General features: G+C 36.6%; 2 protein-coding genes across 3 annotated transcripts in view; one reads left to right on the top strand and one right to left on the bottom strand.

Moving 5' to 3' along the window:
• Positions 1-16111, bottom strand: part of LOC129780164 (polyhomeotic-proximal chromatin protein-like) — a 63758-nt gene extending 47647 nt beyond the window's left edge. Inside the window, exon 1 of one of the 2 annotated variants that reach the window (XM_055788147.1) lies at positions 15533-16111. In XM_055788147.1, coding sequence (XP_055644122.1) covers positions 15533-15570 — 38 coding nt within the window. In that variant the 5' untranslated portion in view covers positions 15571-16111. The remainder of the gene's footprint in view (positions 1-15532) is intronic. The other variant, XM_055788148.1, reaches the window with a different exon arrangement.
• LOC129780165 (D-2-hydroxyglutarate dehydrogenase, mitochondrial) overlaps positions 1-16512 on the top strand; it is a 162009-nt gene that overhangs the window by 25356 nt on the left and 120141 nt on the right. The window lies entirely within an intron of this gene.

A 16512-nucleotide genomic window follows, 5' to 3' on the forward strand; every position in this document is an offset into this window, starting at 1 on the left:
CTATTCGGTATATTCCTAACATAGCTTTCAAGTCTGTATTCACATTTTCCACTATTGACAAGGCGTCAATGTTGAAAGTTGGTTCCAATGTAATAAAATGTAGGAGGGGAGCTCATCAACATGAATACTAGATGTACATCTTACCCACGGTTCGCCTACTAGGTAACGGGCGGATATTCGTGAAAATTAATACATAATCTATTATTATTAATCAAAAAAGATATAGAAAATCAAAAAGTTTGTTTTTGTTCTATTCACTATTCACATTCATTTTTTCAACCGTCCAAGTAAAAGCTATGAAAACATTTTTTTAGAATCCCAATTTAAAATGTATATCTCAAATATAGTACTTTTTGACGATATTTAAAATTGTGAACATTAAAAAAAATCCGGCATTCCAGTGTTCAGTTGCTTTCGAGCTCAACTATCACCAACAAGGTGATTGTATGCTAGTATCCAACTGCTACATTATTGGTGACCTTCCAGTGTCTTTTACGCAAGAAGATAAGGGTTCTTTGAGTGTCCAGCCGCTAAGCAGGTGGTTGCATGCCCGTAGCTAATTACCCAGCAAACATTAAATCGCATAACTTGGCATATTCTAAGTCATATAAATATCGAATCAAAATTATATACAATATCGATCAAAAGATACCTTGTGTAAATCCAAAATCGTATGAAATTTGAAAACTTCTATTTCATTCATCATTTTACGGATTAAGTCTCAATTCGGTGTAACAAGCATCGGTTCCATGATATACACTATCGTATAATGGATCTATACGAAATTATATATGCATATCAGACTGATGCAGTTGAATTAATCTCTACCGGATCAGCAGACCCGAAATCAGATTTAAATTGGTAAAATTTAAAAATGAAAATGGAAATGGAAATTTTTACTTCATGTTATTTGATTATTTGAAACACGTAGCACTGAACCTTACTTGACCATTTCTATTTCCATTGCATTTTTTTCGTATTATATGTTCGGTTTTTTACTGTTCTGGACTTCTATTCCAGAAAGCCATGCGATATAGCTGTTGCTTAGCATCCAAACAGCAAACGCTCGAATCCCATCGGAATAAATTTTCTCAATTACACCCAATACTCCTTTTAAATATTTATACTCTCTCCCCACTTAAGAATAATCGAATAATTCGTATTTCTTGAAAAATAAATGTTGTCATTTATACAAACGGCGATTCCTAAAGTTATGAAAATAATTATAACCTCACGAACATTTTCCGTCATTCGTTTTTTTGTTTCCCTGTGGTAAATCGTATATACGTATGACAATAGTCGTACTAGATGCATTTAAGAGTCGCATATTCATCCAAACCAATTCTCAAGCAACTGTCATGTATGTATATTACCTCCACTTTTGCATGTATATGTCAGTGAGGCGCATCAAATACCACTCAAAAAATATGGACATATGACATTCGCTAGTTATACAATTTAATGTTTGTGCACCCGTGGCCGAATGGTTAGCGTCTCACATTATCATGCCGGGTGTTCGGGTTCGATTCCCGTTCTGGCCGGGGGATTTTTCGTCAAAGAAATTTCGGTACTATGGTAACGTGAATAATATTAGTTATTAGATGTTTGTGTCAGGTAGGCACTCTTGGTCTCAACATTTGTTGTTAACACGAAGAATGCAAAACTTTTGCAGGATAATTGAATACAAACATCGCCTATCTATTCGTAGTGCTTACTTCCGAAGTGACCAAGACGTGCGTAAGTGTCCTAATCGCTTTCAATAGAGAGTAATTCAGATCGAAACAAACTCATGGCATCATGCTCCCAACAACAGCCGCCACCCTCACCAACGGGATCATTATCCACTCCAACCTACAACGCCTTGCGTTACATTATGAATTTTCAAAATTCCATTATTCAAATCAGACCCATCTCCTGCCGGCAGTTAGCAGAGAATGGTAAAATTCTTCCATATTCCCGGTATGCCTACCACCTCCCAAGACAAATGCAAAACCAGGATCGGTTCGAACCGAAGCCAGGATATTCCTCCACGCGACGGTACCAACTAATGAAGAAGATGTGCAGCATAGTGCGCCTGAATAGCGAATGAGATATCATTAAAAGTACCTACGCTAAGTTTCTTCTCGCGTTCCTTCTCGATTCGCGACAGAAGAGATAGCTGCTGCTTGTGTGTTTGTGTCATATCGCACCACACAAATCAAACGCGTTTCACACTCCCACATCACCACCACAACCACCACTAATCATTGATCTTGAGTGAGCTTGGGCTCGAGAGGGAGAGCAGACAGAGGGAAAAAATACGAGGAGTATGCACAACATGCCCAACCGGTTGCATTCATGGAGTGCGTTTTTTTCTCTCTTGCTGCTGAATCGGTTCCTTTATATTTATTTATGTGGTTTTATTGTACTGTCATTCATTTTGGACGTTATTCGGGGCCTCGGCGCCGTTTTTTCTCCCTCCGCGTGTCCATTTGTGGTTAGAAATGGCGGGTGGTTTTTTGAATTTTTTTTTTCTTTCTTTTACTTGATGTGGTTTTTCGGTAATCCAGTTTTGTAGTATTCGCGCCTTTTAGCAGAATCCCTCGAGAGCTGTTATGGCGATTCGATGCAGAATACAGAAGAGAGAGTGGAGGCGCTGGAAGAGAATGCGCTGGAGTCTGCTTTTGGATGTCTCCCGCAGAGGTTGGTATTAGTTTTGAGCAAGGTTTTGCAGCTTTTCGAATTTACTTAAATACTCAGTTAAGATAAAAAATGACTGTTTTATGAATTTCTATTTGGATACCCAAAAATTAAGAGGCACTGGAATCCACACTGAAAATTCTTCTTCATCGTATTAAGACGGTATAAAGATAGGTATAAGAATTAAAGGAAGGTTGCACAAACACTTCTGATGGACCACGTTTCAGATTGGATCCGTTGAGTTCACAACACTCGAACATGATACTTTACACAACCATTTGAACATTTGAGATTGGAGAATCTCAAAATGGCTCAATTGCTAAAATCAATGGTTTAAAAGTTTAGAATTATTCCCCCAACCACCATATTCATCGGATTTCGTCCACAGCCACTATCATCTGTTGGCTCATTATCAACAATGGCACGGAGATAAACAAAACTATGAGCAATTACGAAGCCGTCAATGCTGTTTTTTAATTCTGATAGACTTGACGAATTAAACTGTAAACATTGTATCACTGCATTATGAAAAAAAAACCGGAAATGGTGTTTCCCAAAACTTACAGTCATATCTTTCTATAACGGGTAACGAGTTTCCCAAAATGGGGGGGAGTAATGAAATTTAAAAATCTAAACTATTGACGTTTTACTAGTATTTAGTTGTTGTCGTCACACATATCGTGTTGAATGTTTTGGGATCAATTCGAACAGGGTTTTTTTCATTATTGAATGTTTTTTCTATATGCACTGGACGTATCTTTGAACTTGTCAAAGCCCATTGTGCATTCAACATCGAAATATAATCTAAAATGCTGTTAGAAATATTAGCAATACAAGTAAATGTTGTTTGTGTTTAGCATTTCGTACTTATATTAGTGCAGTTCATGGCTAACTTCTATTCTGTGTGTAGGTGTGAATAGAGCCAATGCAATATAACGATTGTGTTCGCCATTTATTTACCAGAAACTATTGTCATATTCACAAGTAGAGTTTTTCGGACACTAATAAAAACAGTTTTGATCCGTCAATAATTTGAAGGTACTCATTTCTTTAATGACCTTGTATAGAGTAAAAAATGAGATCGGCTAAAAAAACCAATAAAAAATACAGCGCTAAAATAATTGCATGTTTCATTGCAACGGTAGGACCTATACATCGCATACCAGGGAAAATCAAGCCATTACTATTATTTCGAACAGTATTGTGATTGTTACTACATTCAGGTGTCGAATTTCATATAGGAACTTCAAGGTACACACAGTTCATTGACACCCTTCGACGGAAAAAACGGCTGAAATCCTTGACTAACACGTCCAGAACATTCTTCTAGTCAAATATTTTGAGTCAAAATATTAAACAGACTGACAGAGAGACAAAGACAAATCATCCAACATGGTATCCGCCAAAACGTTCTAAACAACTTGTGATAGCGTTCTTCCTTGGATGCATTCTCCAGCACAACCAAAGTTTCATCTTACGGATAAAATCATCACTTCTATGACTTCAACTTTTAGATTGACTATGTCATTTAGATATCTTGGGGTCCGGTTCGATTCCAAATGTGGGGAATCCTTCCTAGGTAACTAAATCAAAAATACCAGCAAAAAAAGTAATTCCGCACATCTGCCGAGTTACATCTGCCAATCCAGAAGACCTTAGAAAGTTGTATACTACCTGTCCGATTCAGAGATTTGAAGAATTTCATACTTCCAAATTCGAACTTTGTGTGAACAAAATACAGGGCGGACTCGTTTTTGGATATAAAAGGAAAATTTAATTTCTGATTTATCTCCTTAAATTCATAAAATACCTTTCTCATATCCAAAACCGAATTGTTTCAGGAGATGTGAAACTTCCAAATTAGTTGATTAAGGTAACATTTTAGAAGTGAAAAACTTAAAAGTTAGTTATTTGAAGCTCTCTAATCGCTCTATAATTCGTTCTTTGATACCAAACTACTATCTGTTTAAATTTCGCTGCAATATCATTTTATACCATTTCTTTGTGAATCTTCAACTAGAATCTACCAAAATCTCGATTTTTACTCCATAATAGCCAATTAACTTTCACTTTGACGTTGAAATATTTCATCTTCAAAAATATTTTTTGAACTGAATATAATCGAGTCTAAAATTGTATATAATCGAGTCTGTATATAATCGAGTCCGACCTGTGCCACTTATCTCTCTCCCTAGGTTAGCTGAGTCCATATTGGGGTAAAAAAACTCTGAATTTACGAAAGGGATTGATTCAGTTATGGCTCTGTGCCGAAAATTTCCTGTTGCCATAGACAGATCGGGCCAGAATCGAAAAGAAAGCGTACCAAACAACGATTCTCTAAGAGATGGAATAGTACCGCTTCCTTTGAAAAAGTTGCCCAAACACACCTCATTAAACCCGATGCGTTTCGTTGTGGGTTTAGCTGGCATACACTCACCAGAGAATCGCTTCTCTTTGTTATCTATTCGGTGTTTAATTGCGAAGATGAGGAAATCGTTGAGCGCTTCATTCAGATGCTGTTGTGTCATTCATCACCTTTGTGCGAGTTATATTCTGTCGTCAGATCCAATTCCCTTACAAGAGGTAAACCGTGTTCTCTCAATTAGAGACACACAGTATATCAATAAAGTTTGGGGACTGATGCATCGAAAATAGCCTCATACAGCTTCAATGGATTTTTGGATCATCTTTGTTTCATCTAGAAATGTCCTTACAATTTTTGGAAAAAGAAAAAAAAAATACAGGATGGCAAATCAGGTAAATGCGGTGCATAATGTAGGATACAGACACGAATTGAGGCCAAAAATTGACGAACTATAATTGGATTGCGATCTTCTGAATTAATATTCCGGTGGAATGCGCCATACTGTTACAATAAAAATGTTTCAAAACTCTGACTAATATTCTCTGGTAATCGGACTGGACTGAAAACTCTATTCTCTGGTAACCGTTTAGCCTGGTGGCACACAGTTAGCACCCCTGGTTGTTAAGATATAGTATGAGTCCCGAAACTTAACTGGTACATTATGCCAATGGTAAAAATGGACCATGTTAACCCTAGTCTAAAACCATATTTGAAAAACAAATTAATGGTGACTCCTTAAAACTGGTACAAAAAAGAATCATAATTAATGAGTACTCAAAAGGTAACATACAAAGCCAAATACGCCAAAGACCGAGCTCTACCTCCAGCTTTTGTATTTATAATATGCGAACTCAGATTATTTAAGAAAAAGTATATTCTTAGGAACATCCTATCTACCCACAACATGGAGACATCCTGTTCTAAAAACCAACAACTAACATTAATACACATCAATCCCGAACATTGTCCTGCGAAGGAAGACAGCAAAAAAGTAGTTAAAACAGTCCTGAAATACGCTTTCTACTCCAATCTACCTGCGAACAGCGAACAGCTGTGTGAACAGGGAAGCAGCGAGGAAAGATCCCAAAGGACAACGAACCCACTTTTTCTCCGGTTCCATCCATTTTCGAAAAGTGCAAAGCCAAAGAACGAAAGAGGGCCATCAATCCAAATTATTGTACTTTCATACAATCATCATCGACATCATCGTCATCATCATCATCATCAGCAGCAGCAGCAAGATCACCATTGCAATCGGCAGCGTTGTGAGGGGAAGACAACACAAAGTAAAAAGCATGGAACCCACAGCATGTGATCATTTCACAGCTAATATATGAAATTTTCTCATCAGGGCAACGCGGTGCGGTACGCGCCGGACGAAGGACTCACAAAAAGCGATTCCGAGCCCAAAAACGCATTTATTGTTCGAATAAACGAACCCTCTCTCTCTCTCGCTCTGTCTTTCTCCTCGATACGAGCACGTATGTTCATACATATATGTTTGCTTTGTGCACACACAACAAAAAACAATGCACTGTGAAATCTCGAAATGTCGAATGAGGCAAAGGATGGAGTCATGTTCGAACTTGAACAGCTGCACAACACAACACCACACCGCCATAGCCGCCGGGTTCAGCCAACGAAGCTGCATAACTTCATTTTTCTTTTATCACGCTCCGCTCTCCTCCTCCCTTCCTCCTGTTTGGCTAACGTTTCAAGCCGAAGCCGTAACTCTCCTACGGTACAAGCATACTCCGAAGTAAACAGCACCAATACCAGCTCCGCTTCGATTACGTGATTAATCATCAGGCTGTGTTGTGTTCGTATCCACACACAGCCGCTTTTTTTTGGCTGAACGGTCGGTATGGTAACTATGGAGATGCTGTTACAGAGTGGTGGCGTTCCGGGAGATAAGAACATCGGCACAACAGCCAGCAAGGAGCAAGGAACAAGGCGCGGAGCGGGTTTCAAGATGAACGGCAACGGATTACGAATGTAAATGAATGAAATTTATGCCCAAAAGCAAATATACAAAAGCTAGCTATAGCTGATGCTACTGCTACCAAGACGTGCTATCGGGGGCTCCAGGGAGTTGGGCGGCTCACGCATAAACGAAGGAACGGCGGAGGGTCAGAGGGACAACAGTCTCTCGGTGAGTGACAACATGTTCCAGCTACACACATAACCGCATCGGGACCATCGGGTGTTTGATGACGACGATGGACGCCATGTTTATTATCTTTTTTTTCCCATATTACTTCACATCTGATTTCTACTTCGTTTTGATGATAATTTAGTGTAGGGGCAGCAGCAGTAAACAAAAACACACACTGAAGGATGTAGGTGCCCCCCTACAACTACTGCGCGTGACAAAAGCAGGTCCTAGCCAATAGGGATTTGCAGCAGATTGACCGACGAACGGTATGTACTGTTCTAATAAATAGAATGAAGATGTGATGGATCGAAGAGTCATAATTAAAAAATGAGAAGAAATTAAAAATGATTCTCCGGAGAAAATGATTGGTTATTCATTTAATTACTCTCATCAGATGATAATTGTTCCTCAAGGGCTTAAAAACCATTAAATGTTAAAAAAAATGCGGTGAAACTAAGAGAATAATTGAATGTACAAAAACATCATAACATCATTGTATTTTTCGCAATTAAATTTCAAGCGAATATCAATAATTCACTTAGGTTAAATCTTCATATCGTGAAACGGCCTTCATTTCTTCGTTTTCTTGAATAACTCATACATTTTCCATGCCAAATATACGCCTGTGTTAGTGCAAAAAGCTCTGTTATGAATTGCGACTGCCTTTACCTAGAGAATATTCTTAGAGCGAGCATCGATTCTTTTGTCTGATCTATGATGGGTTTCACGAGAAACTTTACCTTTAATCATAATTTGACCAAAATAAATTTTTTTCCTGCCAAAAATTTACAAAATGTGTCCTATCTAATAATTTCACATGTTATACATCATCTTTTCCTGTAGACTACAGAGAAACCCTCAGCCTGGTGGCATCGACAACCTTACTGGCTAAACTAAGAAAGTTCAAACATCTCAGTTGTCAAAAGTTGGTGCAAAAGCAGTTTATATCGCTTCGAGTTTCATCAAAATCTTCGATTTTGGTGTAAAGCATTTGTGGCAAATTTGGAATTGAATGAAAAGAGCAACTGAAGCGTCGAATACTCGTCAAAGATGATGCCAGATACAATAAAATTTAAATAAAACATTGATAACATCATAAAACGTTAGATGTTTCTTAGTTATACATTATTAGTAAAACAATTTCGAAATAATGTTTGATAAAGCATGCATTTTTTCTCTGTATTATGTAGACTTTCAATTCTTTTGGCTGATCAAGATTTTAACTTCCATTCCGAAGAAGTGAGAATTGAACTCATGACCTTTACCATGAGTGGTACGAATGTTAACCACCACACCAGATCGCCTCCTAAAGGCATACACTGTTGATTCTATTTCATATTTTTATGTTCAAATTACGTTTTATCAAAACTATCTCAATGTTTCGAAGTATGTTGCAATAAATGCCATGATTGCAATATTTCATACTATATTGTGCAGTTTCAAAGGAAGATATATGGATATGAAAATTTTTGTGATGAAACGTTAATTGATCAAATAAAAAGGTAACATAAAACACTGAGAAAGAAGCAAATGAAACTTAGAAACAAAATTCGATTGAATAAATCAAGGTAAGGTTTTGGATTTTCTACGAAAAAAAAAACAAAACCTTCACATACTTTTAAACTTTGCATCTAGCATCTCTGGATCATGGTGACAATTAGTTCAATTGGAACGAGCAGATCAGCTTGAAAGGTAGAAAAGAATAGTAGTCAGCAAAAAGTAAGCATTGCTATCTACCTGCTATGTTGTTCTACGAATCGTTACTTAGTAGAAAATCTTTAAATTGAAGCTTTAATTACATAATTGAATTTTCACTAATTCCACAAAAAAAGATCTAGAGAAAAACATATTTATTCCTTTTCTGAAAAATTTTGGGCGCGTTTTTGATTTTTGCCCTGCATAGTTTCGAATAGTTTAAAATTAGGGTGGTTTGCAAAATCGACTGTTTTACCAGAATCGAATTTTGGAAAATTCGTAGGTTTTGAACCGTTTAACAGATTTATGTTTTCACATGTGTAAATGAAACGTTTTTTCAGTAGATTTCTAGAAAAAACAACTTAGACACTTCATATAACAAGCACAAAACCTCAAAAACGTTGGTTTTACGGTTTTCGAAGAATCAGACTAGAAGAAACTCTAGCTACTTATAAAACTGATACTTCTTTACAGAATCTATGGAAAAACTCAGGAAGGTAAATATTTCCGTTTTTGGGATATCACACAGATATATTCTCTCAAAATACCAAGTCCAAAGTTTTATTTTATGAAAGTATAGCTCACCGATTGAAACGCATACCTTCCTGATTTTTTTTAGTATGTTTCGAAGAAGTCTTAGCTTTGTTAAAAATATTATGGACAGCTAGGGTCTCCTCAAGTCTGACAAAAAATAAAAAAAACAAATATGTTAAAAGTATTTGTCTTTGGGACGCAATTTACAACACGCTCGGTAATTGCAGCGCGATCGTTATTTTTTTTCCTTCAAAGAGCGTTGCGTGACTAATGCGCCACGCAGTATAATATTGTGTAAATTTTATTGAAATGCCTTTCATCATTTTAAGAATTCGTAAATCGGTCGAGCGATCCAAAATTTTGTAACATTTTCTAAAATGAGCGTATTGGGAAAACAGCCAATTTCCAGACCTCCCTAATTCTAATGCATGTACCCTATTGATCGGAAAAGCTGTACGTTTTTTTTGGAGATGGAATGAATATGCGAGATTTGAACGGAATCAGAGCAAGTTTTTCTTCAGTAGATCCTTTTTTCATGGAATATTTGTATCAATCTCTAACAGACAAATTTGAGATTTGAGCATTGCATTTTTAAATTTTTGAATAGAATATGTCATTCCGAATAATTAAACAATTTTGTAGTTTGTAAATAAAACTGAGCTTATCTCAAAAACAAAAACAAAATTTTACCTAAAATGTTCGCTCCAAAGTGGACATAGTAGACAGTTATCCCAGAACGCCTTTCAATGGTTGTAGAAATGGTTCAAAAAAGCTTTGAAAGTTTTCAAAGTTTTAAAAGTTTTTTAAACAGTTATACTCTACAAAAAGCTGAAAACTACCCTAATTGAGAGTGTTGCACTCTAAGGGCCAAATAAAATTTAACCAGATCTTGATCTTGTTCTAGAATCAAAGAGCACTGGAACTGCATTCAGTAATGGGTTAAATATTGTTACCCTTTTATTACACATTCACAGTGGTTGCACAAAAAAATGTACAGAACACAAGAATGCTCCGATTCTGTTCCAACCTTTTCTATTTATTGTTTATCGAAAAGAAGTCGGCTCCTTAAAACTTATGTAACTGAGCCTTTAAAAAATTGAGACAAATAAATTAAGAATTTTAAGGTTCCTAAATTATTTTTATTGAATTTATGAAAATGATTTTCCTTAAATTTCATCTTAAAGCAAATATTTTAGATGCATTTTTATCTCAGAAATTTCATCCAAATACCTTTCGTCCACTGTCAAAACCATTGAACGTCAGTTTTCTAAAGTTGATTTTTTTTGGAAAAAATGAAGTATTTGACGATTTTACAGACCACCCCAATTCAGAATGGTGCACAATAAAAAACAATGGTCTACAATAAAATGAAAACATATATACACGGCTTGAGGAAAAACTCCTTTTTTGGAGTTTTTTGGAGTGCTTTTTTGGTAACCTGTTTACGAAATTGATAAATGTTCGTCGGATTTTTTATTGTTCAAATTATGTCAAATGCTTCGAGCAAATATTTGGAGAAGATGCCTGGGTAGTTACAAAACTAGGAATATCGGTGAAGGCGTCACTGGCGATACTAAAAGCAAATGAACTGTAAAGTTTAAAGCCATAGCCATTTTTATGAGTTTATGAGTTGGAAAAGAAGGAGGTTGAGACGCCTATATACAGATTCCACATCTGCAAATTTGTGTGATGCTTTGATATATGCTCAAAATATGTGTCCAAGCATATTTTCATTTATCCTATCAAATACTGACTTTTATGACAAAGAATTCCAGTCGTATCCCAATTCCCCCATTCACCGTATTTGGCTTCTTGTGGTTTCTGAAACATTATTATGACTTTTTAGAATAAAATTGATAATAACACATTAAAAATTACTAATTTTGAAGTTTTTCACTTGCAAAATGTTATTTAAATCCTCTAATTTTGATGTTTCACAAATATAACCTATACCAAATTTTCAAATCTTTCTAATGGAAGTAACAGAATCGTCCTCTGTAGCCTATTTTTCAATGTAGTGCCAGTTTGAGCCAACAGAGTCCAAAACAAACAAAAAGTTCTATAACTCTGTCATTGTTGAAATTCGAACACATGCGTAGGAGTATTTTTTTCATCAAACATGATCGTCTATCACTTATCGAATGAATTTGTTTTTTTTTTATATGAGAAAGGTATGTTATGACTTTAAGGGGATGAATCAAAAATTTAATTCTTCTTTTATTTTCAAAAAACGAAAAATATATGCAAAAAAACGATGTAAACAGCTTTTTTTTGACTCGATTATCTACAGGATTCGATTATATACAGTAAAAATAAATCCGAGACTGTATATAATCGATATAATCACTGATCCTCATTCATTTCCATGTGTTTCATAGGAATTTCATGTCAGGATAACGACAAATCTTTTGGGACCATTGGATAGTCAACCCTTTTTGTAAAATTTTCGTTAGAATGAAATTGCTCATCAAAGTGTGCCTCAAAGTGTGGGCGAGAGGTAGGATTTCCGACGTTTCCAAGTATCCAAATGTCTGAATTAACCTTACAACATGCGGCCGAGCGTTGTCGTGTTGCGAATTCATTTTGTCGTATCTCTGCTCCTTCGGAGACGGGCGAATCGAAAGTTTTAAAGTCGTCGTTAAGAGAAGAAGGTCTCGTTTGGTTGAACCACTATTTCTGAGCATTTTCGATCTGCTAGAGCGTTCTTCATTTTCAACACGTAATCCATTCTTTTTGAAGCATCAAATTACGGTTACCTTTACTCTCAGTAAAAATTCTGTGTGTATTATAATTCCCCGCGAATATTCTTTCTGGCTTTAAACTAGATGTTAAATCTTACCAATATATAAAATAAAGATTCTACATTTTTGTTCATTTTAGTATTTTTTCCGGCTCAGTTAATGATGAATCGATCGATTTGATTAATAAATCCCCAATATGTCCAGAAGAAATATAAAACATTCTCCATCGAGGAGCTGAAACATCCCTACTAATATTACTTACATCATTCTTATAAATAATCGATTGAGATTTTGGAACCAATAACATAATCTATTATTGGATGCAAAGAAAACAATCAACAGCATTATTATCCGAATCGGGTAATTAACATTGATAGCGCTTACGACTTGGCCACAGAAGCCACTAAAATTGTCACATTTCAATTGTAAATAAACCGTATGAAGGTGGGTCACCTTAGGGAAAAAAATTACCCGGTCTATTAGAAAACAATCAGATCACCTAATGTCAATACAGCGTGAACTCGATTATATACAGTCTCCGATTTCTTTTCACTGTATATAATCGAATCCTGTATATAATTGATCAAAAAAAATTTTTAATCGTTTTTATGCATATATTTTTCGTTTTTTGTATATAAAGAAGGATTTTATTTTTGATTCATCCCCTTAAAGTCTGAAAACACCTTTCTCACATGAAAAGAAAAATTGATCCAGAATCTCACAGGAGGTGATAGACAATCAAATTTGAGAAAAAAAAATTCTTCTACGCGTATGTTGGAATTTCAACAATGACGGAGTTATAGAACTTTTTTTTTGTTTCGGACTCTGTTGTCTCAAACTGAAAGCTCTACAAAGTACACTATAGAAGACGATTATGTTACGTTTAACATACACATTATTACACATTATGTTTTGCCAATGAGTCATTTTTAGATCCATGAACAATCGTAAAATTATATAGGTGACCCAAACCAATGTAAAATCTTGTGTTGAAAATTATTCTGAAATATTCTGAAACTTGGATAGTCGCCTGACAACAAGCCTTTTTGATCTGGAACTGCAGCGCGACCTAGCGGATATTGAAACTCACTGTCGAGAGGATTTGACCGGTTTTGCAGCATATCATGATTTTCAAACGCATGTTTCATAGGGAATTGATCAATTTTGACACTGTTTCTCACTACCAATAAGTGGAACAATGTATCTAAGGGCTAATTTGAGAAATTGGCCGGTTTTGCAACTAAACGACACATATAATAGCCACATAAATTTCACCTTAAAGTTGAAAGATTACATTTTTCCTTGAAATAAATCATGTTTGAAATGTAAAAAAAAAAAAATTTCCAAACTGTATACAGGTAAACTTCGATATAACGTACATTTCACTTTCAGAATTGTACGTTGTATCGAATTGTACGTTATATCGAAGCATAATAGAGTACTCACAAACGTAGTCTATAACACATTATTGTGTTGCTGTTTTAGTAAAATTAATGATTAACTTCAATCAGAAGACGAAGCCAGCCTTTCTCATAATGTTTCCCTTCGTACTGTTGATTAAAGCTTGATTCATTTAGAATCCGGAATCACAAAACCAGCTGTATTTCAGGATTGATTGAAGGTACAAAACTTGTTTTAGCATCACAATACAGATAATTCATTGTTCTATCAGAAAAAAAATATGATTTTTTTTCCTTTACACTTTGAAAATGTGTACGTTATATCGAGGTAAAATGTACGTTGTATCGAGTGACGTTATATCGAGGGTACGTTATAACGAGGGTACGTTATATCGAAGTTTCCCTGTATAATGGAGTAAAAAATTGTATATAATCCAATCACATATAATCGAGTCCCACCTGTACATATAAACTTTACTTGAATTTCAGTTCTAGTCGAAAATCAAATAACGGATGAATGTCGATTGAACTGCGGATCGATAAATCATGTTTGATAATATTCGATGTAAACTGTTTTCATTAAATATTACATCTTATGTCATTATTTTTTTAGTTCGCTCTTCCGCACTAATTTCCCACTGAATTTTATGTGGAAAATTATTACCTCAAGGAATGAAATCGTGCGTTTGATCAAATAATAAACAAACCAACGACCAGAATGTTACACACAGTGTTACAAATGTATGTTATTCTCCCAGAAAAAGGGCCCAATCTGTCCTGTATATCCCTCGTACAGCTCCACAAAAAAACCCGAGCGAGGGAACGCAGTACATTTATTGCACCCAGAATGAAAGCAGTCCTTTCTGATTCCCAAATTCGTACTTTTTCACCAGTTTCCCTACCGAAATGGGCCGACAACTGGCAGCAAAAGCAGCCGCCGCATTCAGCAAAGTGAAAACCGAAACACACCACTACACACTTACATTGACACTTGTATCAATGGTTCTGGCGATTGCGATTGTTGTGTACAACATATCGAAAAACTTGAGTAGTAGTGGTGACACGGGCAGCGCAGCAGCGGCAGCAAGCGATTAGGTATTCCTCAAACTTGAAGTCATAAGTAGCATTAACGAACACACGCACACGCACACGAACACGCACACGCACACACACACACACACACTAAACACAACATATCGGGTCAGGGCTGCCAAGCCATTGTAAACAAAAGAGATGATTGATTTGACATGTCTATCCAGCGTTGGTGATCGATGTCAATAACGAATGGACGAGTCTACGAATGGTATTCAGTTTTCTTCTTCAACTCGAGCTGGCATCACTGCTGCCATGTGCTAATTTAAAGCGGGAGTCAACACGGGCAGTAGTATTGTAATTGATGGAAAACCGGTTCCTCGGTTGGTCCGGCGTTGCCCCCTTTGCTCTTTTGCCGAGACGAGCTTCTTATTTATAGACACACATCTGGCTGAAGGTTGGGATGGCCTGAGTGGGACACCATGTGAGGCGAGAATGCATTGCGTAGAAGAGGAAGGAACCAAGGGATAAAACATGATAGGCGTACCGTAACCACAGCACTCGCGAGATAGCGAAGGGTTCGCCAAGCGATCAGCAAAAAGCGGTGGTAGTTGGATGAGAATATGTAACAACAAACAGTGAAGGGAAATGGTGAGAAACAGGAGACTAAAATGATAAGAGCAACATACACGCACACACATACACACACCCATCGATAGTATGGATTTGGAATACACACGGTTCAAAATAACAAGTTTGAAAATGCATACAATCAAGCACTGCCGACAAAAAGTTGAGTTGATGAAGTATTCCCTCGTCAGTTCAAAATTAATCGAGACCGGAGAAGTTGCAACAAAAAAATACTTAACTTAAAGATAAAGACGAACGAAATCTAGTTCAATTGAATCGATAAATAAAAAACTAAACAAACCTTTTTGTGTAAAACCTAGAACCTCTCGGTCTTTCCATTTTCAAGGATGGTAAACAATAAACTCATATGGCAAATTAGGTAACACATAAGGACACACAAAACACAACCGGATTAATTTATAAAAATCAATCAATCAGGAATACCCGGATCTGAAGCAGTGCGATATGGCACACAGTTATCGAATATCCTTCTTCACAATTCGAGCGATGCTTAGTCACTTTGTCTTTCACTGTCGGAGGCGGTGTTTTTTGCTGTAAGCACTTGGCTGCACGGTATATCGGTGGTTTGGGTTGAACCGATTTCCCATTGCTGCTGCAGTTTTTTTTTTGTTCCAAGATCAAACTTTTCACTGAGCTTCCAAGGATGTTGGATCAATACATTTAGCAATACTGGTCACCGTCGTTTGGGGAATTATCGTAATCCAATGAAATGATGGGGGAGGAGGCGCCGTGCTATCATCAATTATCCACAGAGTACCATAACCAGCTATTCCACAAAAATTAATAAAACCAAACTTCGCGTGCTTCTGAACGAGGATTCCGACAAACCATCGTGAATTGTTGAAACGGACTGAAAATTCAAGTTCTCGTTGTTTCGTCTGGGCTGTCTTGGGCTTGCCGATGCCTTGCGCGCTCCTTCCGCCCCTGTATGAATCATTTTGCACGAACACAGTCGCGTTTTGTCATACCAACACAAGCGACAATAGCAGGTCGATTCTGCCCTAGCCAAACACCGAGCATATAAGTAGCATATAAAGTAAAATCCTCATCAAGGTAACAGATTCACTAAACGCATGCGCTGTGTGTTATATTACACACACTGCTGTAAGTTATCTTATCGAATAGAGGGATTTTTTACCTAGGGTACTGAAAATAACCGCCATTGGCGTTCAAAAAGTTGATCACTGCATCCCTTTCCGACCACTGTTAATCGTTACATTATTTACTCGAAAGCCAGTTCGCGCCGCATACGGAGGAAAA

Source organism: Toxorhynchites rutilus, chromosome 3 (assembly GCF_029784135.1).
Source record: "Toxorhynchites rutilus septentrionalis strain SRP chromosome 3, ASM2978413v1, whole genome shotgun sequence".
Lineage (NCBI taxonomy): Eukaryota > Metazoa > Arthropoda > Insecta > Diptera > Culicidae > Toxorhynchites > Toxorhynchites rutilus.